The sequence below is a fragment of the Styela clava genome, chromosome 5, assembly GCF_964204865.1.
Source record: "Styela clava chromosome 5, kaStyClav1.hap1.2, whole genome shotgun sequence".
In the NCBI taxonomy this organism is placed as follows: domain Eukaryota; kingdom Metazoa; phylum Chordata; class Ascidiacea; order Stolidobranchia; family Styelidae; genus Styela; species Styela clava.
The window spans coordinates 19,373,136-19,400,801 of NC_135254.1; the positions used below are offsets into that span (position 1 = coordinate 19,373,136).

The 27,666-nt window shown below is 32.6% G+C and overlaps 1 protein-coding gene across 2 annotated transcripts; it reads left to right on the forward strand.

Moving 5' to 3' along the window:
• The first annotated feature begins 177 nt into the window (after positions 1-177).
• On the forward strand, positions 178-27,532 carry LOC120344763 (uncharacterized). 2 transcript variants are annotated; one of them, XM_078112397.1, is made up of 17 exons: positions 178-337; positions 1,072-1,143; positions 5,448-5,540; positions 5,917-5,975; positions 6,903-7,011; positions 8,298-8,427; positions 9,540-9,643; positions 10,179-10,370; positions 10,664-10,720; positions 11,747-11,959; positions 12,829-13,027; positions 13,568-13,727; positions 16,659-16,796; positions 17,508-17,694; positions 18,866-19,002; positions 20,333-20,398; positions 23,321-23,387. In XM_078112397.1, the coding sequence occupies exons 1-16, from the start codon at positions 206-208 to the stop codon at positions 20,361-20,363; spliced, it is 2,013 nt and encodes a 670-aa protein (XP_077968523.1). In that variant the 5' UTR covers positions 178-205; the 3' UTR covers positions 20,364-20,398; positions 23,321-23,387. The 2 variants fall into 2 exon arrangements, with proteins under 2 accessions (XP_077968523.1, XP_077968522.1); XM_078112396.1 differs by lacking the exon at positions 20,333-20,398 and having other exon boundaries at positions 23,321-27,532.
• Positions 27,533-27,666: the final 134 nt, after the last annotated feature.

Below are 27,666 nucleotides of genomic sequence, written 5' to 3' on the forward strand. Positions count from 1 at the left end.
TTTTATTATGACTGAAAATAATATTTGCCATGTAGTAGATAGGGTTTAGTAGACCAGACATTTTTCCATTTACCTTGTTTCTCATTTTTACGGCTCTTTTGAGAAAGATCAGAAAATTGCGTACTTTTAATTTGACGAAAAACTTGAAATCAATCTTTTCTGAGATCATTCTATTTGCTTCCATGTTTTACAGACTAGTAGATAGATGCAGGTTGCGAATATGCCATCCAGGCTCGGAAAACGGAAGGATTACAATCTTGTAGATGATGCGTATGACAGTCGTGTTCCAATGCATAATGAAGATGCATTTCGCCATGGGATTGAATTCAAAGCAAAGGTATATTATAAAATAAAAAAAATGCACATATTTTTTATTTCAGATTCGAATCTAATTAAATGTAAAATTCCAGATTGAAATAATTAGGGCCATGGTTTGCTTATGATTAAGCCATCTTATCGTCTTCTTCTTTCGCGGGACAAATATGGAAATCGTATCCATCATGTTGGCATTTTTGGAAAATTAAATTGTGTGAATGATTCTGACATTGTTTCAATAAATACACAGAACTTTTTGTGAAAGTTTTTACTCAGAATAGAAGGTTGATTGTCTATGGCAAGAATTTTGTTGTTCTTGGGAAGGAATTTTGCTGTAGTGTTACTAATATTCGTTAGCTCTTCATTATTACTATATATAATACTTGTTCATGAACGCTTTATAAACAACTTAAACTGTGCAAAAGTGGAAGTGCGACTTGCGCATAATATTAAATGATAATTCATTCAAGATTGAATAGGCCTAACAAAGTACTTCCTCATGGGGAGGAATGAAGGGTTCAAAATAGGCGAAAGGATGAATTTAACAAAAAAAATTGCTACCTACTGGTCTATGGGTAGATCATCTGTTTATGATAGATATCCAAGACAAGTATTTTTTCAAGGACTTCATGTATTCACTGAGGGCTCATTCTCTTTCATTTCTGTGTGAGTTCTTGTGACCTTGCTTTGAAATATTTTTAAAAAAGGTATTCAAATTCATTTTGTCCATTTTTAACTATGGGATATATATTTCAGTATATTGGAACATTGGATGTACCTCGGCCGACTGGAAGAATGGAGATCGTTGTAGCAATGAGGAGGATCAGAGTGAGTTAAATTCATTTACCGTATATCTTTATATCTTCAATATTTTTTCTGAAGTTTAACAAGGTTGTTCATATATATCTAGAGGCATAACTGGGGTTTCGAATTTAACTAAAAAATTTTTTTGGAATTTTGTCTTACATTCTGAAAGAAACAGAATATTGAATGACCAGAAGGTCATACAGCTGTATGGTGTACGACTTGTGTTTATTTAGTAGTGATCTGATTACATCATATATATTTGGTTTTGCTTTTCTTGGAATTCTTTCAAGAGTGCATTATGTAATGCTGACCAAGCATGGATTATCGTATATATTTATCTAATTCGCATTGAGAATGAATCATGCATGTTTCGGTATGATGTTAGCAATGTCCTTGGATGATATATTAGGCCTACCTGAGCTTTGACAGTATTATTTCCTCAAAGTTGTTCTATAAATATCATTCTAAGAATAGCTTCTTTTACCAGACTGATTATTCTGCAAATTTGGAACAATTCAGGTCACCTGAAAAGCTGGAATACATTTATAACTATGCTGATGATGTCAAAATTCTTTTTTTTTTATGAAAAAGATACTTTTGAGTAAAATAACTTCTAGAGATGGGTTTTTGCATGCCGCAATTTCGCATAAATATGAGCTAGATTTAATTGAAAAATAATATTGAATTATATACAAATGTGTATGTTCGTATAATATGGGGTATCTCAGAAGCATTTGAGTTGAAATTGTAATCTTACTGAATATTGTATAAAGTAGTCTTAGGAGCATTCATTGCCTTCTAAAGTACTTTGGTGAATGTCATGCATTATGTTAAATGTGAAACATAGTTTGATCATAATGCCATTTACATAATTCCACATTTTAATACCAACTCAAAAACAGGGCCACATGTGCGCATTGAAATAATGTGGTCAGAGAATTGAAATTATTATTTACTCTGCATTTGCCCCACTGTGATATCAGCTCTTGTACAATAATCAGAATTACTAAAAATTTTTTGTTCTCATTTTTCAATTTATAAACATTTTGAGGAAGCGTTTGATTTATTATAATTTCTATCATTTGTAATTCAATCAATGGTATTTATTTTGATACCCTTATAGAATGCCATGTCGTTTCGACCAAGTTTTCCTTGAAGGTGCCTAACTACTCTAATCCCTTATGTTTATGATAATACTATAGGTTTATAAGCTGTGTTTTTCTTTGTGCTTTTAATCCATACTCATTCTGCATACCAACCATCTTCACCATGTTTTATTGATGGATTAATAAATATCGTTGACGATATATCCCTCAAGCTGGTAATTTAATTCTATTTCACTCTCTTGTTAGAGTATTAAACCGAATGGATCACCCTGCATCACAAAAAAGATAGATAGCTGTGGTCTAATGCTTGGTGTATTCCTTTGCTGAATTTTTATTGAGAATAAACGAATAGATTCAATTGCTAAATAATAATAACAGAACAAAATTTTTTTTCTTCACCTGTGTTTATAAATATAAACCAAATGTGAAGTTTGCCATTATTAACCCAGTCACACTTCTTCTAACTGCGGTCAAGTCAATTGAATCATATCTCAGGACCGTGGAAAAAATTTGTATTAAATCATTTTCTAAATGATTGCTTTCTGAAGCCCTAATGGAGTGAAAGTTACAAGTTAATTTACGTTAAGCTTCTCTAGTATGCTATCTATCTATCGTCAATGGGTTTGGTTTGTTCCTATATGGTTCTGTCTGGCATCTATAACTTTTGTTAATAAGATTTTACGCTATTCGCTAAACCACAAAAATTCCGCGGGTCTGAATTTTTGGTTATCAACTGTGTACAATACAATATATACACAATAAGTAGTTGGTTAATCAATAGAAATTTCGAATATTTTGATTGATCTCAGATTTTACTGCATCATTGTTTTATTTGCATTAAAGACAAAACTTGCTTTATGTAGTAATTAATGGTATGTAAAAATACGAAAATCTTTCCTATGATTCAAAATCTCAAGCAGCATGCTTGAGACCTTCCAACTATACAGACTACTGTTATTGTTTCGTAGGTCTTTGTTAATGCTCATTCAAGTGGAAATAAAATGCTTTTATCTCGGCCATATCACAGCCTTTTGTGTTTAAACGAGGCATACTTTCATGACGACAAACTGTTATTCATTTTTATAAATGTATCCTTATAGGATATTCACTTTCCTTACGATTATTGTTGACCCAAAATCTTAAATTGCTTAATATTTTAATTATATCTTCATTAACGTTATTCAAATTAATATGACCAAGGAGGCATTATAGTGTTACAAGGTACACAGCATTTTGAAACCCCTTCCTTCGAATATCCAAGCTGTATCCCATGTTGTAATTTATCGAGTTTTAATTTACCAAATTTGCATAGAACATTGAATGGAAAATAATGTTGAACAGGAAATGCTTTACACAGCCATAAAAGATTGATAACTTCCGTTCTGTAGTATGTGTTGTTAATTCAGGATGTGGCTTCAAATTATAGTTGTACTTTGATTACATGCCTAATATATTATAATAGCATCAAGAAGCCTATTATTACTTAGCAAGACAAGAAGGTTGACAATCATTCAAGCTTATTTTATACCTATGATTATATCATGTTTGGAAATTATTTTTGAGAAAGACATTGTGTAGAAAATTTATAGCACAAAATGGATTTTTAACATAAAGAAGTTTTTGATGTTTGAAATATATGTTTTTCAAATTACTATTTTTGAAATTGTATATATTTAATTATTTTATTATTCTCATTTAGAAGGCCTGATTTTAAGATTTTTATCCTTCAAAAATACAGCCTTGAACTGCATTGTGTGACGTGAGCGTCATTAAAATGTACATTGTTGTATATTGAATACCTGCGGCACTTTTACGTTGTATACTTGAATAATACTCGTAAAATACAATTTTAACTTGTTATTGCAAGTTGTATAAAATTTGAAAGCAATGTTTCGATTACCATATTATTAAAGGAGAATTTTAATCATTAAAATCATTATTGATATTTTTGTTGCATGCTCAGTTGTGTTCAGTAATTGGTCTATGACTGATTACCTCAATGCTTTCCAAATGGTCAATATTTGTACAAAACATATTGTCATGAGCAATATCACAGTTATGACCAAGCAGCGTTGAATCATTTCTTTCTTTGATATATAAATGGAATACAGTAATATATACAAAACAGGACCAATTTGGCTATAATATGCAATATCGCCGGATGAGAACAGAACAGGCCTAAGTCACAATTTTGAGTTTTGAGAAAAACGCAAAAAAACAATTTGGAATTTTTTTATTTTCGAATTTCTAGATATTCACACTTAGTAAAGTCCTGAGCTCTGGTTATTTTAATGTGGATGAGAATATCTTTGTAATCAATATTTTTTGGCACTTCAGCTTCAATTCCTTCTTGCTTTTTTACCCCCATAAGAAACTTTGGCCCATTCTGTTCTCAACAACTTCTGAAATTTTTTGTATGGGATGCAAGGTAAAACAAGGTGACTTAGGCCTAAGTTGCACTGAACAAATTTTTAGGGATGTAAGTTTCGGACATTTCATTTCTGATGTTCATGCCCATCATATTGGAACTGAGGACTATCTTTTTTCAATATTTTGGGGTTTTGAGCCATGCTCTACAAGGTGGTGGTCTTGAAATCCTGAATTTCTCAATAATAAAAATTTTAGCTGGACTTAGGCCCATTCTGTTGTTAAATATTTTAGGCCTAAGTCCAGCTAAAATTTTTATTATTGAGAAATTCAGGATTTCAAGACCACCACCTTGTAGAGCATGGCTCAAAACCCCAAAATATTGAAAAAAGTCAATTTTCCAAAAATGTGACTTAGGCCCCTTCTGTTCTCATCCGGCGATATAGTTAACGTAGTTCTTGATTTGTCACCTTGAGCATTTATTCATCAGTTTGTCAGATAAAAATTAGGTTCCACCCTGACATTGTAAGGAAAAATAGGATATTAAAAAAATAATAATTTTAATCTGAACCATTATACATCGTCAGACTTCATGACATACAGTGATTTGTGTAAATATTTCTGCTGAACATGACCCTTTTAAAATATATTCAATATTTGATATTTCGGAATGTATTTTGTGTGGTATATTTTTGGTTTCAGACATTACTGGCCTCGATCAATTTCACATTTTGGAGCACGAACACATCAGTCTTTCAGCCTAAGGCATTTTTACAAATTAACAAAAACATAACAACTGTTTTGCCTTTGTGCTTTAAGTTTAATTTTCTTATCATTTGCTCTTTTATTCAGTATGAATTCAAGGCTAAAGCAATCAAGAAACGAAAAGTTAATATCAGAGTATCAACAGATGGAGTTAGAGTGGTATTGCGCAAAAGAAAAAAGGTTTGTTTTAAATCATTGATCAGATTGTACTGAATTCTCATGAAAAAAATAAGGCACTCCAGAAGTATGTGTACCAATATGGAGGTATCGGTAATTAATTTTGTTCGCCTACTATACATCAAGTTGTGTAAAGGGACTGAACCTATGGGCAGGCAGGCGGTATATTCACTTATCTAACACAGACAGTCCCCGAACTCGTGATAGAACTAAAATAGGAAAAATCGGAATATGAAATTATGGCCTAACCCTAACCTGGTACAAATACTACGGGAGTACTAATAATAATAGGTTTTTTAAGTTGTACAGTTTGTCTTTTCATCTGACCTGACTTTTTGTCTTTTTTATCATTCAATAAAGGTGTTAAATTTTGTTTCAGAAAAAAGAATGGGCCTGGGATCTGGACAGGATGTTAATTATGCATGATCCAATATACAGGTAAATATTCTTGCTGTTCAAATTCAACCTTTGAAATATGATCCATCGTCGGTGCCCTTTTAGAGGTTCAATGTACCTTGCTGATTTGAATTTCACGTTCATGCTTAGTTCTTAGTTTCTAAAATTAAATTTCATCTTAAAATAACATTTTAGTTTTCGTGCTTGTTTTTTTTATTACTGTAGTTGTACTTAGTCCTTTTTGATGCTAGGCTGTATGTTAAACTTCTTCAAATAATACCAGTGAATACTGTACGAGTGGCCTAAGAAACTGCATCTGATTTGAGTATTGATACAAGATGTGCGCTGTCAAATACCTGTCGTACACATGACATGCTCAAGAATAAACATTGTGAAACGTTACATTTAACTTGAGCCAATGTTATCTTGGCTTTTTGAAGTGAATAAACACAATCTTATATTCTTATCATACCCCCAGTAGCCTGATGTATAAATGTGCCCTGAATTGTTGTCCTAGGCAAGCAGGATTGCAATGATCTGTAGTTTCATATTCTATTTTAATTTTCTATTATAATCCTAAATAGGGGCGCAGCCAGGATTGTTTTAGCGGGGGCATGAGGCATTCATCAATATAACTAAAGTTGTCCATCGCTGAAAGCGAGACACCAAATTAAATTCCACCATTGTGTCTTGCCTGCCTCCCTTTATGTTAAAAATGCGATAATGCACTGAATAAAATAGTTTTTAACCACAAAAGGATGATACTTTCACTGTAGAAGGACGTTGTTATTTATTCTAGGCAAAACACTTCAAGTTGAAAAAAATTCCAAAGTAAGAGGCTGCACCCCCGCATGCAATAATCATAGACCAATCCATCAATAAGCTTATACTAGAAAGACCCACAGCCTTACAATGTTGTGAAACAACAAAATATGTTACAAATAATTAACTAATATTTACACTTTACAGGATATTCTATGTCTCTCATGACTCCCATGACCTCAAGATATGGAGTTTCATCGCTCGTGATGGGCAAAGCAATGTCTTTAGATGTAACGTTTTCAAGTCACCGAAAAAGGTAAGTCCGTTCTAATGAATAGATGAAATTATTATATTTATCAAGGATATGTAACCAGCAGCTCCTTTCAGTCAGTTGATTTTTTTATTTTAATTATTTTGCTTCATACTCGCTCTTTACTACATAGAGGGGTATTGATATTGGTCGAAACATTTTTTTTTGTTTTGACGTAGCTTAAATCCTACAATCTGGTTAAAACGGAGGTATGCCCTCATTTCTGATTGACTGGTGATATTTGGTTCCCATACAATGGAAAAGAAAAAATTTGGATTTTATATAAATGTCTGCACTTGCACTACAAATTTTATTGCGGTGTAATATTCTTATTTTCTTTTATTAGCAATTATTGAGAATTCATTTTTTGTGGGGTAATATTGAGATTCTGGCTTTGATTGAAAAAAATAAAATTAGTATAAATAACTATTTCCTGATCGAATCCAGTATGATCTTTATGCTGATATATTGGAGCGCTATTTTTCAATCTTTCAATTTATTTCATTTGATTCACTTAAGAACTTACTTGTCATTTTTCCGTACCCAATTAACTAATATTTCTTAGAATTGTCAAGATTGTTTTTGTTTTCCCAAGTGAACCAAATAATGTTTCATTGCTGGGTTGGGCCCTAGTAATTCATGGTTGAGTTCTTGCACAAGCTGTTATGATTGGGATTGGATGAGATTTTTGTGATAAAAGTTCGTTAAATATTCTATACGCTCGACTGGCTTTGCTGACTGAACAATTTTTTACATTCTGCTTGTAAAGATGGTACAGGGTGTCCCAAAATAAATGAAACCCATCAATTCGATAACGATGTTTGATATCTGTGCAAATAATATTCGTATAATATATGTATATTTGTACGAGTCGCACGACCCTGGTTTAATTTTTATAACAAACTCATTTAATTCCAATTATATGTTTAAATTCATAGTCTAGTGTTAAAAATTTTTTTTTGCATTCATCTATTAAGTTAGTTGACTCTATTGACTTTTCAGCTGGAATGTCAATACATGAAAGATTCCAACACCAGAAAGTAATATTTTTAGGAAATTGCGTGGAACTCATTTGTTGTTATTGTTTGAATTTACCTCGTTCTCGAATTGTGTTTTTTGAATGGTTGAAAATACAATCGCTAGACTCAAGTGCCGGTTATATTCAAAATCCCCTCACTTGACACTTCCAACCTTTTCGTTTTCATAAAATTTTACTTTACAACATTGCATTGCAAATGAAGTATTTTATTTATCACCATTAACTTGTTTAATAATATGTTTTGATTTTTTAGTCTCAGGCAATGAGAGTCGTAAGGACAGTTGGCCAAGCATTTGAAGTCTGCCATAAACTCAATATAGGACCTCCAGTGAAAAAGGATGAAAATTCAAATGATAAATTGAAAGAAATCAAATCAAGCGCAGGTAAAATGCTATTGAATCTTTTGTCTGTGATAGTAATAAATATATTCTGTCTCTATCTTAATTAAATTCTTAAGTTTTTCAATTGCATCTTGGAGTATTATATCCTTTGTGTCAGCAATCAGCATCTCTTTAGACGTCTAAGTTTGTGACTTTTGAAATATATGTATACTCTTGAAATTGAACGATGCATGAGAATTATGATTTTTGTTTATGCTAGGAAGTGATCATAGGTTCATATGAACTCAGCAGCTGGCTCATTTTACTTGCTAGAAAATTGTGACTCAATCCCAGGTTATATCTAAGCAGTATACAGAGTCCAATAAGCTTAAAGTTTGGTTAGGGATTATGTGCGAGGATACATTGAACTGGGTAGCAGCCTATTGCCTATTTGATCATCCAAGTGTATGAAAGACTGTGGTTTGGTATGGGATTAAGTCTTACGTTATCCCGTTTCCCTTGGGATGAATATTATAATTTAAGTGTTGTCTATATCTCATTTGGTGATGTTTTTGTGATTAAGTTGGAAGCCGAATTTTCATAATAGGGATTTAAATGTGATATTAAATATTTTGCAGTCATTTTTGGATATTTAATAGTCTTATCAAGCCGGCCGTTTTCTAACTTTACTATCATCTAACTTCTGCTATGGCACAACTAAACTATGGTACACATGGTAATAGAGTTGAAACAATTTGCAATTAATATATTGGTATAATATTTGACAACAGCTATTATTATTGTGAGAGTACACACGAATGCTTGTGCATACTGTTTTAATACAAGATTGTCTGACACTCCCAGTTTCTCTTACATACTTATGTAAACAGATATGTTTAGATATATTCAGATATTATATATGATGCAATGTCGCAATGACAATTTTATAATCTCATGTTATGTTGTACGTCCTGAACAGCATGAGCATATATAAGTAAATATAAGCATATATATAAGTAAATACAAGGGCAATGAGGAGAATTGAAAATTTGAGTTTAATTTATTGGTTACAATACATTTGCTTGCCTATGTACTTTGTTTGTCATGTTTTCTGTAGCATACTACAAATTTTTTTTCTAACTTCTAATTATCCCCTTTTCATTTTTTTTCAATAGATGATAAAGATCAGAGTGAAGAAACAGATAATTCAAAGCCTGATAAAACACTGGAAACAATAACAGAAAATTCAACAACTCCAAACGGAGATCTAGATGCCAAAGTAATTCCTTGTTAATTCATATTTATTCTTCGAGTGTTCATATAAGAATCGCACACATTATATATTCCATTTTACATCGCTTTATAATCATTTATTCCAAGCCAATATTTCTTTTAAATTTACTGTTTTAATGCTAATGTACTAATAATTAAGTTGTATCTGTCTTATCGGTTTGTCAACATGTATATAGCATTTATGTATATACTTTGTGTATAAAAATTCTGTCCTATATTCCTATGTTACATATTTACCACTCATTTAGGGTTTGAGAAATTAGGTAAGAGTTTCTTCAGTCAGGGTCGTGTCAAACTTTTCTGCTGCTCGGGGTGAATTTCTAATAATGATGCCTAGCTTCAAAAATAATTTGTAATTTATTATTGTTTGAATCATCAAACAAGCTAGAAACTCATCCCTATAACATGCTGCTCCTATTATCCCTTCTATACAAGCCCCTGGGGCCAGTCTTTCTAAGCCAAAACCACCACCAAGTAGATAACAATATAGAGAAAATATGCAAATCATTTTTTAATTTCAGAAATCACTGTCTCTTGATGGAAAACCGCCAATAGTTTCGAAAGACGATTCAACGCCAGTGTCGCAAAATTTATCAATATCACTACTTCAATCCATCGATTCAAAAACTCCACTAAGCACTCATCATCAATTACAACTGAGTCAACAAAAAATACAACAGGCTGAAAATCAGGCTCAAATGGCTGTAGCACAGGTTAAAAATTGTCAGAGTAGCTACCGGTAATTCAAAAAGCTGTAGAATTCCTGTAGGGATTGCCAAGACTGAATAATTGGATGTGATTCCATGAATCAGTGAAAAGTAGATTTTATTCGTACCGTTTTAACTTCCCATCTTGAATCTTGATCTTAAAATTTGTTTGAAATTTGTGACGTTTTTCTCATTTTTTCTGTAATTTTTTCGGATAATGGACTAATTTTAAAGTTATTTTTTTATCGATTTAATATTGATTTTTTCAAGATTTTCTCTAAGTATATTTTTTATTCCAGGTGCAATTATTGAAAGATCAACTTCTAGCTGAAACAAGTGCTCGTATGGAAGCGCAGGTAATGCTTTAATTTTCTATCTATCAGTGTATTTTTGTTTATCTGATGGAAATTATGATACCGCTTAAAACATGGAAAACTGAAATGAAAAAGCAGTAATTTTGATTATACTTCCTTTATCGAATAGCAAAAATATAAAATTTTACTTAAACCAAATTTTTTTAACATCTCTTGGGAATATGCCTATGAAATTTTGCTACTTTTGTAATATAATTTAATGTGAAATTAAATCAGTTCTGCTCAGAGATAAATTTTGAATTTGCATATTTGAAGAATGCATCTTGGCAACACATGATATTTTTCTGCTTAAAAATTTGCATAAGCGTTAATTTTTTATGCAAATATATGGGAAGGAAAAAATTCTCAATGATATTAAAAATAAATTAGACATTTGAATAAATCTTTAAAATAGCAAAATAACTTCGCTGCTTCTGATATCTACTAAGTTGACGTGCGATTCGAAACAGCAACAACTCAGACATTTTTAAAATTTGCTGGTATTCGGATTTAACTCCGGATTTGTATCACCATAACTTGATTTACAACTTAAGGACTTGTGTTGTACAGAACTGGTATTCTGATACTTGGGTCCAAAAATCACCTTCAAATTCAGTAGTCATCACAGTTGTTCAAATGTTTTGCAATAGCCTTTGTTATTCCAAACAACTTTGTTGAAGGTCTCATTTACGTCTGTGTTTTGTATCCAAATGCGACCCTCAAGGAAATCTTGTGTGGCCCGCGGAGAAGCGACACTTTTGAGTGGTATGCAGCCTGCGCAACAAGTTTTCAATTTAATCTAGTATGTGCTAGTAATTCCGATTACTTTGCGTTGCAATGCCTAGATCTGAGCTTGTGCAAAGCGAACAACGCACATCACAAGATCAATAACCAAAATTTTTGTGTCTACAACTACCAGAAAGACTATGTTAAGTGAAGGAGCAGCCTGCGGTTATATCTAGTTATTTGTATCTGACCCTCGTGTTGCAGGTCCCTCATGGTTTAGTCTATTCAAATTTCATTTTCAAGGCTCGCAATCATCAACTTTTACTTCAAAATCGAGATCTCCTTCAACAAATGACAGAACTTGTCGCAAAACTTTCGGAAGTCGAAGCCAAACTAAACAATGTAGAAATGGAAGACTCATTCTCACTTGGACTAAGTAAAATAATAGTTGATGCTACAACACCTGCCAGTGGGACTGTTGATGCATCTGGTATCATGGATACTGATATGACAAAAGTAATTCTTTTTAATTTGCCTTTTTTTATTTTACAATCAGTGCGTTGGGATGGTCGTGAGTGTTTTTTTACAGATGGTTATGCACAGTGCATTTTTTTGTATACCTTTTGCTCTGAACAAGAGCACAAACTGTCTTATTGGCTATCTCATTCATTGCTATAATATGAAACTTTCGACATTACTTATATTAAATCAGAGTAATTTTGTGACAAAAAATAACAGAATTTATAAAATCGTGCTCTTATGGTTCTATTTATTTATTAATTTTTTTATGTATTATTGGAACAACCATGCATCTTAATCTACAATTATAAAGTGGATGCGCCAACATACTGTTATTGAATCACAACAATACTGCAGGTTGTCCATAATCAAGATTATCAATTTCAAATTGGTTGAATATACATGACTTCTACATGTTCTCTGTTAAATAAAACCTGATTTAGAATACAGGGGTTGTTCATAAAATCTGGTATTAAACTTTGTGAAAAAAAAATTTATGATCTTTGTGCAACTAATTATGGCCATATAAACGTGTATTTAACGAGGTAAAAAGAAAACACTCATCAAAATGAAACCAACCTGGATAAGATATATTGAAAACTGACTTCGTAACAACATTTTGAGATTATAACTGGAATTTATGAACACCGATATAGCATATTGCAAACTATCATTTCAGACTGTAGTGAGAATAGTACATTATATAATATTGACCATCCAACCGATTTAATAATTCAAGTTAAACTCCACTCTGCGGCCATGCAAGTAGATAAATAATAGGATTTTCCAGACTGGCCCAACCTACTCCTTCAAAACAACTAACTACTAACCTTATAGTGGATTTTGTTCAACAACTTTTTTTTCAGGTCAGTCCATTCATAGATACCAGCTTATTCGCAAATGCCAACACAAGTATGCGAACTCCTGATCTATCAAAACATTCAAATGGACTTGCAGCAGCAACCACAGATACTTCAACGTCTACTATCACTAAATCAAGTACGGCAAGCGATTCAGTTCGACTTGAAGTCAAGCATAAACAAAGAGGAGTAAATGGCAATGATGGTAAGAGGTTGAAAGACATTATATTGTAGTAGAGGTTTTTGAAAGAATTTCATTGACGTTTGAAATATTACTGTGTTAAAGTTGGTTTCCAGGAATCTGTTTAAAATTATAGCTTATTGTATGAAATAATTCAACCAGAGCTGCAAAGTTGGAGCTTAGTATGTCTATACTAGATTCTGTGTTGAAATTTAAAATTCGTCGAATCATAATTTCAAACGTCTGATGGTGATAATCGAAGTCTTTAATTAAGAAACTCAAAAATCATTAAGCTGACACGAGCATTTTCAATTATTAAAAAAGGCTTGCATATGCTACATTTTTTTCTATAAAAATTTGGTTTTGCTAGTGTTCAGAGCTGAAGTCTAAACAGAATTTCCTTTAGCTGGAGCTCAACCTGTCTTACCTGAGATTGGTGTGAATATTTTAGATTTGCAGCCCTATGACCAAGAAAGACAATAAATGATAAATTTTCTTAGTTGGGTCAGCTTCATTATGTAAATTATTTTGGTATTTTGCTTTCACATAAACTTTCTTTGTCAGGATCTGGTAGTTCTAGTTCATCCTCTAGTGATGAAGATGAGGAAGATGGTGTAGGACCAATACTACATCTTGCTAGTGAATCTGGCACTTTAAAGAATAAGGAAATTGAAAAAAGTATCGCGTCATTGGCAAACGGAAGTGCAATTGCTGACCAAACAGAGTAAGATTAATTTATAGTTGAAAGTGAAATTGAGTTAAATTTTAGAGTAGTTCGGAAATCTTGGATTTAAATCCTGTGGCGATGTGTCACCCACCACTTCACCCAGGGTGTTCGGGCTAGCTAATGCTTAACCGAAAAGAATATGGCCTTTATTAAACATAGTATCTTCTAATTATCAGTGCCTGGTTTCCAAGCCGTTCTAACGTAAAGATGTAATATCTCTCATTTTTCTTATAACAATGATTATTTCTGAATGGAGGAAGGAAATTTTTAGATTTTTGCCTAAAAAGTAGAAAACCAAACCATTATTAAGTGTTTGACTTCAAACTTATTTTGTAGCAAAATTATGATATATATTCATATATGCCAAATTTTATATTGTCCCTATAGATTTAGAGTAAAAACGACATTTTTATATATTTTCTATCATGATAAATAGCAATAATTTTGATTTTGTCTGAAACAGAATATTTGAAAATCTTTAATCAAAGGCTTATTGCATACTAATGTCAGCATCAGCCATTTTTTGTGTCGTCTTTTCAGTGTTCAAAATTTAAAATAAATCAGAATTGTCTGTCTAGAACTAATTGAGTGAATCAAAAGTATCTTTGTTATCTCAAGGGACTTTGTTGGAATTACATTTTTAATTAGGTTATCGCATTGATTGTGATTAAAGAGTGATAAAGTAAGCCTTTATGTTCACAATGCATATTACATTATATTCAATTACAGGGCTTTTGAAATATGTCAGCACTAACTCTTTTATTATTTACATTATTATTTATTTTTATTATCTCCAAATTAATATTTCCAAATATGAAATATTCGAAGTATTCTAAATTAGGTGACTATCAACTAATGACATAAGAGGTCGATGCATATTGAATGAGTTTGAATTTGGAAGTGAGGAAAAGTTGCAATAAATAGTGATTTGATTGGTCTCCATTTTAACATTTTTCAGAAATTAAATTCTGGCCTTTTTGGTCATACTGGAAGACTTCTATCAAGGAAAAACTGTTCTAATTCACAAAAAATAGAATATCAAATATAACCAATTTTCAAAACTATTGGAATATTCGATATATTCATTTTAGGCATCCTTGCCTGCTCTTGACTTTGCAGAGAAAATCATTTGGGTAGGCAATACCGAGCTGTGAAGATTCAGGTCTGTCCCAATAATAGTAGCCACATCACTTTATATATTATATTGTTAGATATCAGTGGCTTCTTGTATAGGGCTTTGTTCAGAGCAATAGGCTTGAATAAGCGCCATATACTAATATTGACGCGCCAGAATTGTGTGTACAAATATGGAGGTAACTAATTTCGTTCACCTACTATAACTATCAATTTGGATAAGGGAAACCTATGGACATGGTCACATGGGGTATATTCACTTTGATGACAGTAACTCAAACAGGTCCTGAACTCGTAATAGAACTATAATAAGAAAATCGGAATAAAATTATGACCCAACTCTAACCTGGTAAACATACTATGGGAGTACCCAAAGATTAGGATAATACCTCAGCCATTTTAAAAATGGCAATTGTCTCTCTTATATACCTATTTGAACTGATGCCAAAGTATTGATTAAAATATTGTCACTGGGATCTTTTGGCCTGGTAATGTTGACCTTCCGATCTTCTACTGCTGTAAATTATTAATGTCTGTACCTGACGTAATGCAGGTGGTAGTCTTACCTGGCAGGCAGTTAATTTTAAATTTATTATAAAGTGAATTGGATCGATGCTCACTTGGTAAAATTTGAGGTGCTCCCGTAGTATGTGTACCAGGTTAGGTTGAGGCCATAATTTTATTCCAATTTTCCATATTTTTGTTCTATTACGAGTTCGTGAACTGTCTGTGTTAGTCAAGTGAATACACCCCCTGCCCATTGTAATCAGTCACTGTACACAACTTGATGTAAAGTAGGCAAACAAAATTTTTTTCCTCCATATAGGTACACATACTTCTGTAGCGCAAATTTGATATTACTAGATTATTTAAATTTTAAAACAGCGATTCCCAGCCTCCGTATTTAGACTAAGAAGATATATTTTTGGCTCTGAATAGAAATTTTACAAAGTTAAATTTTTTTTTTTTTTTTTTTTGGTTGTGTGTGTACTTGTGTTCGTTTGTTGCTATTTCTTTTAGATATTCCCCTGTTAGTGTTTTATGCATATACCGCATTTAGCCCAGAGGAAACTCAAAATTTATGTTCCATAATATGCAATTACCTTTTCACTGCCTTTATCTATAAAGAATATTTATAATAACGCGAATCATTTATAAAAAGTTTGAGAGAGCATACAAATCATTTTTTTAAAATGATGTGGTATTATACTATCTGGATATAGCTTTACATTGTTCTACTTTATTTATATTCAAAAAATAAATTCAAAATTATTATTAACACCTGGGTATAGTTGATTTGGTTCTGTGGAAGATAAGAAACTGATAAAAAGCTAATGAGTAATTTGATTTTGAATTTTAAATTATTTTTCAACAGGCATTTCACCCTATAGCTCAATATGTATCTCAATCATCTATTTTAATTGAAGCATACATTAGACCAGGGTTCCCCAAACTTTTTAGGCCGCGGTCCCCTGTTTGTAAATTTTATTTTTGACAGACCCCTAGGCCCTATCTTATGCCATATCAATTTTTATGCCTAACAATGGATATCGTCCGCCTTGATCAATCATAAAAGATTCAACTGCTTTTTAATTGAAATCAATCATTAAAGATTGATCTATCGTTGCACAACCCCTGTACAGTCATCATGGACCCACAGAGGTCTGCGTATCCCAGTTTAGGAAACCCTGCGAAACACTGTATGTCACTGCTCTATGCCATTGTCATTGATACTATGTCATTGATACTAATATTTTGTTCCAATTGTTATTGCTCAGTTTTTTTATATAACAGAAACACATCAATCTGGACTTCTGGACTGGTCACTCCCGAGAGAGCACTGAGTGGTAAAGGATATCAACATCCTCAATCCACAACAATGAGTTTTGAAGATATCTCAATATCAACTACTGTGAATGACTCAAATGCTAGGTGAGATTTCATCTTTAGGAATTTATGTTGGATGTATTAAAAAAAAAGACTGAAATAAGCACAACGTTAAGAAGATATACGAATTGTGTGTTCTTTAATATATGTATGTAAAATATACAGGGTGAGTCGAAAATTGGGGTGACAGTTAATAAATGAATTAGATAATTATTAATAACTGTTGTCTGTTACCCTTCTTTTGGCGCACCCTGTTTATTAGGATAGGAAATACATATTTATCCCAGGGAAGTAGAAAGCCGATAAGACGACTCAATCATATGGCAACCACAGCCTTTTGTTCGGTTACCAGTCCATGTCGGGTATGAGATTAGTTGGCCAGTTATTTGTTTTCGGAATCATGGACTCAAAGGTGGGGGAAGCTGTAACCTACCAGTGGTTATATGAGCCACCCTACGGCGGCAAGGATTTCAGCAGTTCTCTTGCCCATGGCTATCTCCGCATGGCATTTGAACCTGCAAACCTGCGCAGGGAAATCAGAGATGCGGCGGTGAGCGTATTTTTAACGATTAGCACTATGCGCCACACCGCCTAGACTTTCATAGACTTTTAAATTGTAAGAATTTGGGGATTGAAAATATGGATACTTATGGGCTGTTCAACTCTTAATAATCTTTTAGCTTTGGAGTGGAATTTAGTCATCAAAATGAACTTTGTAATTGTTTCACAAATAGTAATCCAAAAACATGTTTTCAGCAATGGTTACACTTTGTCACCTATATTTACCGTTGGTTCAAGTGCCACAGAGGCTCAAAGCAGTTTCCAACATTTTTCTATTACCGAAGCTGACCTGTCTCTGAAAATTGATGATACACCGAAAAGTTCCATGAAGTTTTCTCAAATGAAGAAGTCTTTTTCCACCAGTGCAGACATGCAAGATAAGGTTATTTGTTTATTGACTTCTGTATTACATTTTATATTACATGCTCTGAACAATGCCTTATACTAGGGGTGGCCAACATGTCGATCGCCATGTCTCGAGTAGTCGATCGTATATGATTTTGAATAGACATAACGACATGTCTAAAAGGTATTTGTGTCCAACCAATATTAAAACATAAAATAAACCAGTCAAAACCCACACATTTTGTGTGTGCAATCTTGCGAGGGCTTTTTAAGTTCGAAGCTCTATTTCAACTAAGACCTATCTAGGAGCGGTATTGTCAAAAATTTCCGACACAATCCGTAACCGCAATATATGACAAATCCTATCCGGAAATCGTTTCAAACGTTTCATGGTTTCATTTATTGCCCAGTTATTATTAAATATTTAGTTTCACAAACTAGATTCTAAGGTAAACTTGATTTCAATCGAGGCGAGGTAGCAGTAGTATGGCTAACAGTATTAGTTTCAATGTTTTGGTGGCTTGAAGAGAAAGCACATTTTGTCTTTGCAGTTGGAAATTTAATATCTATACATTTTTGTGTGTGACAATATTATCGATCAGTCGTTTGCAAGATATTTTGAAAAATTTTGACGATTCAGCCAAATACAGGTTGGTTCACCCCTGCTCTATACAAGTAATCACTGCTAGGTATAGTTATGAAGACCGGGATCTTTCCGATCGGCATTGCCTACCCAATTTATATAACTCTGCTTGAGGTGGTAGGCATGGGATTTGAACCTGAGATTTTAATTTATGAATCTGCAGAATCTAGCCTCGTCCGGGTGCAAAACTCAATTCGGCCGAATGCAGAGATATCTATTTTGTGTCTGTAAAAATTGATTCTGAAAATTCTTAAACATCTAAAATTTTGGAAAACCGAAGAATATGAAATAAAACAAATAATCACTTTAAAAGGCTTTTTAAGATCAGGGTTGAATTTTATCTGGTTGGTGTATTCCATGGAGAAAATTTCCAAGGAAGGAAATTTCTGAGGAAGGATTTTCCTGGTTCTGTCTGTGTTTATACACTTAATCTTTCGTCTTCAGCCATGATCATATAATCTTAATTTGAAGATTTCAACTTATTGAGTGTTGCATTTCCAAGATTTTCAATTCTAATCAATTATAAAAAATTCTTATAGTTAACATTAAAAATCTCATTTATTAGGAAAAACTCCTTCCATCTACGTCTCATAGCAGTGCAGAACTGTCTTCACAACAACGAAAATCAAGCAGGAGTTTCATTAAGTGGACTAAAGTATCAGAAAAAGAAAGTCCATTGGAAGATTCATTTCAATCCCAATTGTAAGTTAATTATGAATGTTCAATATGTTGTTTAGAACTTTAGAATAATTTTTCATCAAGATTCAGGTTTTGTTCGAAAATAGTGATTGCTTAAGTGGGTGTTTATTTGTTGTTTTTGATTAAAAATATTTTGAAACTTATATTATAGGTCGCCGTTCTTTATATAATATAGATCTTGATAACTACCAAAGAAGTTTTGATATTTTATATAGAGCATGTTGCTCCAAACAAGGCCCTATACAGACAGCCAAGACAATATGGAATGAGCAACTTTTTTTGGGAGCATCAGAATCTTTCAGGTTCAACATGGCAATTTATTATACCTTGGGTTTAGGTGGTGGACGTGGGATTTGAATCAGAGATGTTAGCCTACGATGCCAAATTGCCAACACAGTCAAGTCTAACGCTTTAACCACTAGCGCCTAGTAATTTAATTCTGCTTTTATGCAATAACTTCATTCGATTTTTCCAACATATTATATAAAAGGTATGTCCGAAAAAAAATTGAGTCTATTTTGACGATAATGTTTTAAAAAAATATTAGATAATATAAATTTCTATTTCTGTGTAGATATTGTTTAGTCCAAAACATTTGAAATTGAAATCAGTATCTGCTACCGCAAAATAACCCTTTAAATATAGACATCCCTAGAGACAATGCCAGATCCTTTTTTGTCCATAAAGTCCCTTGATAGTTAATATGCTACAGAACAATTGTTACACGATATATAATTTCTCTGGGGAATTCAACTTGACAAGACAATGAAGTGTAGGATTTTATATTTGTCCTTTGGGAAAGAAAGGCATTAGAGATGGCCTAATCTTAATGCTTATTGGCTGGATTGGGGAATATTTAACTAGTTTCTGATGAATGAAATTGTAACTTGGCAATTTGTGATAAAACCAGTTTCACTGTCGCATAGTTTGTTTTTATCTTCCTAAATTGAAAAAAAAAAATTTATGAATATTATGCCAAAAAGATTCAAGAATCTCAAATCATTAGGATCAAACATTCCCTACCAAGTGTTCACAGACTAGATAGCATTGGATTTTATATATTTTATTTCATATATATTTTTTTATATTTTCATATGCTGCTTATTTACACTTTTCACTCTCAGCAAGGTCCTATACAAGTAGCCACTGATATATATATAAGAAGCTGCTCTTTTTAGAAGAGCCGTATTCTGCCAAACCTGTTCGGCGATCTTAGTCTGATTTTCTTCATATTATATTTTAAATGCTTGGCTATTAATTGAACGTTCATAAAATGATATGCAACAATGCAAGCATAGCCTTGTAAACTTTCTTCATTTCTGAACTTTTTCAGCGAATCGGATCTTTCATTGCTAATACCATAGCATGCGACCGACGCTTTGTGCAATATTTTTGTCAGGTAAAAACAGAGATTGAACTAATGGGTGTTGAATGAATAATGAATAAAAACCTCAGCAATTTATATTAATGATATTAACGATTAAATTCATAGTCATATTTACAATCATTGATTATTACAAGATTGGTCAATTTTAAATTCGAATTAAATTTTTTGCAATGATTTTAGCCAATGATCTGTAGTGAAAAAAAAAGTTGAGTTTTCTAACTTGATTTTTATTGAGTAATTTATTTTCTATTGACATTATACCAAATTTATTTAAAGTTTGATGTGCTCCACATTTTTATTTTACAGAAGGCTTACTTTTACTAATACAATACTATTTTTGATCACTTTTAATTGGGCACGTTTTTTGTATCATCATTAGGTGTGATATCTGTGGTGGTGACTAGTTGAGTAAAGTAGTAAACCTATTGGTCAGCTAAAGCAGGGTTCACCAAACTTTTTGTGATGCGGACCAATGTTCCCTCTAATATTTTGGAGTATGTGTGCGCAGAAATTTTGGTGTGTGCGCACTTTTTTGGAAATGACTAATATTTGTGCAAAAACCAATGAAGAAATTTTGGCGTTCTAACCGGGTAATAAGTGGGCCAACAACAAACTTTCTCAACCTGCCAACCGAGCACATTGTTACATTACATCAAAATACGTCTGTGCGCAGTAAATCTATACGTGTGCGCAACCTCTGAAAGCTGTGTACGCGTGCACACGCGCACACCTTAGAGTGAACACTGATGCGGACCCACGTTTGTGAATCTTGATTTTCATGGCCCCCTTTTCTAATGCCGTACCAATTTCTGTGCCAAATTAACGAGGAAAGGTAATGTTTTATTTACAACATAAAAACACAAACTACATTAATGTGGAGGATGAGTTTGCTTTTCCCTACTCAATTTTCTGAACAATTTGTGATAAACGAACTCTTGGGTTCGACTCTGTGGCAAGTCTTGACCTGTGTTTTGTCATCATATTGGTGTCAGAGTCAGAATTATTTTATTTGTCACTTCAATTAAAAAAAAAATCCAACAATAAACTGTATGTAATAAGTACAGTATCAAAATGACAGGTGTTGTGATTGTGAAGGATGGATAGCTCTGTCATCTAGTCTACAGCACCTTGGTGAGAGCTGAAAATGCTGCCTTACACATGTAGGTTGTTGCAAATGGCAATAACATTTTCTTTCTGACACTGACAGCAGCGATGGATATTCGTCCGCAGTGTTTAACCCAAAAATATGAAATGACTTTTTGATTGAAAACAATGATAAAAGATCAAGCAGACTCTCCGTATCGTTGCGAACCCCTATGCAGTTATCAAAGACCCTCTGTGCAATCATCACGAACCTCCAAGAGTCCGCAGACCCCAGTTTAGGAAACCCTGAGCTAGAGTGATATATTGTTTTTACTTTAATCTGTAGCAAACAATGGCTGTTGAATATAAGAGTGCATTTATTTGCAACATGTTATTTCTCCCAAACTAAAAAATCCATCTCATGAAATAACCTTAACCTGAATGCTTTTGAAAATTCAGCAAGAGCAATATACCGTATTTCCCGGCGATTAAGTCTACCCGGTAAATAAGGCGAGGCCCGTTTTAGAGCCTGTAAAAATGGGACCTCAGTAAAATCGCATCAATATCGGAATCTCAAATTACCATACAACGGCTTCTAAGCGGCCACTACAATTGTGCAATGGTTAAAATACCATATTTTCAAAAAGTGATTTCACTATGAATTTTAGATAGGATGACTACTAATACCGTAGTTTGATGATGGTATAATTTTTGGCAATATTAACTTCAACATCGAAAAGTAACTAACTTTTACCAATCAGTTTATATACGCATTTATATATAAACATTTACTGTTTGTTGAATATGAGTTGTCCATATCGACAAGTGGAATAATTGTACGTTGGACCAAATTTCCAAGAAACCATCAGATTTGGAGTAAAATATTAGGCTTCATGGAGTCTCGGAAAGTTCGAAAAATGGAAAAGTGATGGCTTGCAGAGAATAAACGCTCTTCATCAATTTCTTCTGTAAATGAAAAAGTTCAAGAGTTTGGTAATTTAGGAGAAAGGCAATTCTCTGTATCGCCCAACAGCAAATAACTAGAAAGATTTAGTTCCATGAATCATAGATCTCCTTCAATAACAATGATTTTAAAATTTTCTAATTTTGTGAGATTAAAATATAATTATTAATCATTGCTATTTAAATAAAAATTTTAAAAATCAAAAATATAAATTTTTTTATAATTTGTTAATCTCGATTATTTGCATTAAAAATTAAAAGATTAAAATGTGCATAAATGAATGTAATAAATAAATGATTGGCATATGGCATCAAATTGCAGAACTATATCTATCTCACTGTTTGTGCCATTATGCAAATAGGTATTCTCTGATTGATAATCGACTCGACTACTAACTATGAAAAAAGAAAGTTTTGTGTTTGGGGTATGATCGTTTGTATTTTTATATAGGTGTGACAATGGTTTTATTTTTGTCAATTACGGTATATATGATTTTAAGAAATTTTGATAAATTAAAAAAAATACTGCAATATATAAACTATTTGTTATCTAAATACATTAATATGTTTGTTGATGAGTAGAATATGTCAGATGATTCTGTTGAAAATATTGCATTTTTCTTTGTAATGTAAAACATTTTATTAATAATTGAATTTATGTGATTAATCATTTTTGTCTACTTCACTACTAAATATAGTTCTGTTTGGAATTAAGCAGAGGACTATTTCTTCAAAATATTAATTCATTTATTACAAAATGTTTTATCGAATTTGCTATAGTTTGATAGTTTTTCTATTGCATCATTTTTTCGTGCTAATACCATATTATTATTTACTTATAAAATGATCGTTTACATCAGAATCTTATGAGAATCTTCATATTTTCAGGCCGGATTCTAGCAACCAATCATCTGATTCTGTTTTGACGCCTCGACTCGATCCACCACCAAGAGTAAAACGTGCCACATCCAGTAGAGCACTTCCAGATTACCGACCTCGACCTGATACTCAGTTGAGTGATGGTGCAGCCAGCCCTTCACATAGCTCTACTAGGACTATTACAAGCCCAAAATTAGTCGACACCAGTGATTCCGATTTAGAAGTACCGTCAAAGCTAGCGAAATATCAAGCTCAAGGAGTAAAGCTTTCACAAAGCACTCATAATTATGGAAGCGATCCACTGTTATCACGTTTTGATCCACTGCTTTCAAAGTCAAAATCTTTTGATCACCAATCTCCGACACCTGTTCCTAAAGTATCTTCGGAATCATTTACTACAGTGTTATCTCCGGTACAAGATGTTGGACAGCAGAATCCGTTTTTGTATATAACCCCTCAAACTCCAGAAAGTTCGAAGTATTGTAAACCTGTAAATCCAGAAGAACTTTCAAGGTCTTACTCTGATTTGGAACAGTCTTCTACGCTATACGTTTCGGGGATTTTTAGTTCCCCGGAAGAATATGAAGCCAGATTACGCTACGAACCTTTGCGCAAACAACAAGCAGCAGAGTGGCACCGGTCCGCAGAAAACACAGAAACTCGCCTTAATTCTAGTTTCCATGCTGGTGACCAGAGTTCCAATGCTTCTAATAAAAAACAAATTCACAATGATGCTGGAGGACCGTTACCAGTATATCGCACATATAGTGATTTGACATCATCTTTAACTCCGATTAAAAATATCCCTAAACCCACTGACAATACCAGTCTCAAGACTATAGGATCATATAATTCCAATTCTAGTAATAATAATATTTTAACACAAGATGATACGGATTCAAAGAAAATGTTTATGAATAGTAAGTCATTGCAGTTGAACTCTGACACGGGCCGTGGTGTATTCAAGGATCCACCTTCTGCTGATGGTAACGTTTCACTTTTAGATGATTTATTTATTCATGAAATTGATGAAACCTCAAATGAAAGTGCCATTTCGCAACCAACAAAATCGGGCACCGATGGGGCTTTATTACAAAAAGTAAAATCCTCGGCTGTAGTTTTTAATTCAAATCCATCCATGGTACGTATCACCAACCCTCTTGAAACATTGCACGAAGAATTTTCTAAAGCCCATATTGCTGCTGAACCAATTCAAACTGGTAATCATGCTATTGCAGGATTGGTTAACGATATCAACCAGATATCTGTTAGTTCGACCAACTCAGATTCTGGTGTTTCAGGGTGTGGAGGTATCATGAAGGCTGAACAGGAGTCTAGGGATTCGTCAGATCTTGGTGATCATTGATATTGTAATTCAAGTAACCATTACCATTGTTTAAATTGACTTTTTTAGTGTTCTACATTTATGATCAATGCCCATTAATCTCTGACGTTTCATTGAACAAATCATTGTTTGCTATTCTGTGATTATTCAAGTAATTTTCACTTAATTAACTATTGCTGGTTCTGTAATTGTTTTAATTTTTTATACTTCTTAAAACCATGTAATATTGTGAATAATTTTTGTAAGAAATCCGCTGTTTTTTATTTTGTTTTTATTATTGCACTATTACTTAATCGCCAATCTAAGTTTCCAAAACGGATGTTTTTAATTTTTTCATATGTTTTATATTCATCGTCTTATGGTGCTTTAATTATTTGAGCATTGTGTAAGCTGGTGTGCCCGTTTAGGTTCCTAGAACTGATGCGATTTTATTTTATATTCATATAACAAAAAAATCTTTGTTGTATAGTTGATTGTTTGCCAAGATATAAGTCTGATTTTGGGATTTTAATTGCTGGTACATTCAATTTAAGAACACAAGAAATTTCAAAGTTGGGTAACATTTTGTCAGATATTCAACTGCCTTAAATCATCAACAAATTCACTACTTTATGTTTTTCTTTTTTAATGGAATTATGAAAATATGAAACGACAGCAAAAATCAATAGCTTGTTGGTACTAGCAAAACATATTTCTACACTCCTAGTTCTAATTTTGGTTCTGTTTATCAAAATTTCATTATATTGTGTGGGTGATGAAGATTGCCTCATTTTTGGTTTCTAAAATATTGCTATATTAATAGCGAACAACTGGGCAAGTCTTATTATTATATGGTCCCACACCTCAAGAATATCAAGTAGGGGTCTATAAATAAATCCGTTGGTTGTATTTGGCCTTACTAATCTCTAACTAGACAAGATAAAGTTGCTTTGTGAATGAATAATTATTATTATATTCGATATATCTTTGATATGGACAGTTAACGTTTTATGATGAAGTTTCAAATTGGCCAACCTAAAAAAGTGGGTGTTGTATATCGTGCTTTTTCATCATCTGAGATTATGACTCTTGATAGGTCTTGGTAAGATGCCATGTTGTAATGAAATCATAAAAATCATGCCCAGACAATTCAGGATTATATTGAGATATTTCAATAGAAAATACAATTTTTGTTTCATTATTTTCAAACATTGAAATAGTTTATTTAATCAAATATAAAGATAGCTGGTGCTTTGTAGAACAGGCCTGATCATTTCACATCTACAGTTGAGATGTAAAACTCGCAGCAAATGTTTTTAAGATCATATTTTTGTTGCATGATTCATATTTATATCTATCTATTAGTGAATAAATTGTTTTCGTGACTCTCTATTTGCTGGTAGTAGTTTTAAGAAAGTTGGCTCTATTTTACACTATGTGTGTATTTTTACATTCTTTCATATCCATTCGTACTAGCGTTCACATAGTCCAACTATGATAATTGGATCAAGTTAGCAAGATTGAATATTGTTGCATTTGCCTTTGAAGATGAATATATATTGTGCGAATATATAAGCAATGGTTACAAATCTATTACAGTTCCTGAGCTGCCATAAGATAACTTTATTCTGTCATAGCAAATAAGAAAGACAAAAGTTAGTGCATCCATCAAAAAAAATATTCTAATTGTTTGTTGAGGTTCATGCTATTGAGGAAATGTGTCATCGAATGTTTGCTTGGGAAGTTGCCATAATTATGATTACGGTATATATATATTTACATGTATCAACTTTGGATGTTATTGTAATGTCAAAACGTCATTCTCTTGTAATTCAAATAGACAGACTTTCAGACAATTTTGTCTTTATCGATTGCGAAGTTTGGTTATAGTCTAACTTTTAAAAAAGATTTCCTTACTCTATGATATTACCTTTCAATCATGTGAAAACTTTGAACTACATGAAATACTTGGATGAAATAGTAAATGTTTCATCTCTTAGTTGAAGTAGTTTTAAATTTACCGTTTTTCACTGATTCGTTTCAACAGTGTCTTCCTGTAATTAATGAACTTACCACCCATCTATAATTGCAGATGATTTTCAATTTTTGTACCTGTTTTTAAAGATGAATTGTATGTATGGTATAAACCAGCACACAGGAGGATAATTTTTTTTACAATTTTTACAAGATACCTGATTGTCCAAAATATTTATTTATTGGGAAAAGTCCAAGTCAATACATAGCTTGATTATTTGTCTTTTTATTGTGCCATAGTTACCAGCAGCGTTTATTCTTGATTTTTTCATAGATTAAACATGTTTTATTTTTCAATAATTTAAGTTGTTACACCATTGGTTTTACCTTTTTTATTAAAATTTCATGCATAAAATAGGTGCTTGCTATCATTGCATGTTTTCTGTAGTCAGCAGTAAGTCTTAAAATGTTTCTTATTTATTGTTTAAACGTGTGTTAAATCCATATTTGTGTCAGAATTCAGATTTCATTACTTGGTATTCAATCGGAAATAAAAGATTCAAATTTTGTGAAGGCAGCCTTGATGATTTTAAACAACCTGTTACAGCAATGAAATTCCGTTTGTAAACTAGAAGTCCAACATTGTGACTTCATTTTTTTTTACTGTAACGATTTTTATTTGAATATTGACAAATTCGGTTTGTGTAAGTAAATTGATGTGTTTGTAATCCATATTTTTTAGTTATATGGCCAGCCAAGTATAAACCTAGGTTTTGATTTGCTCACCAAAACGTTCTCGTATTTGCAGTGAATTCTTTGTATGCCTTGCACTTTCAACCACTTGCGAAAGGGACTTTTCTCTGGTGTTGATATTTGTTTTTCATTTTAGTCATTAAATTATGGTTATTTTAAATAAAACACAAGTCTCATTTTTATCACCGGGCAAGGAATGGCATATTATGGGTAGAGGAAAGAAGAATTACTCCTTGAGTGTTACCGTGTTTCCCCGAAAATAAGACTGGGTCTAATTTCAATTTTCTTCCGAAAATTAACACTA

Bases quoted from the DNA above. Each gene is read 5' to 3' on its own strand.
- LOC120344763 (XM_078112396.1), top strand. From the start codon at position 206: ATGCAGGTTGCGAATATGCCATCCAGGCTCGGAAAACGGAAGGATTAC. The intron at 10,721-11,746 runs GTAATGCTTTAA...TTCATTTTCAAG, and splicing joins GTGCTCGTATGGAAGCGCAG to GCTCGCAATCATCAACTTTT. The intron at 19,003-23,320 runs GTAAGTTAATTA...TCATATTTTCAG, and splicing joins GATTCATTTCAATCCCAATT to GCCGGATTCTAGCAACCAAT.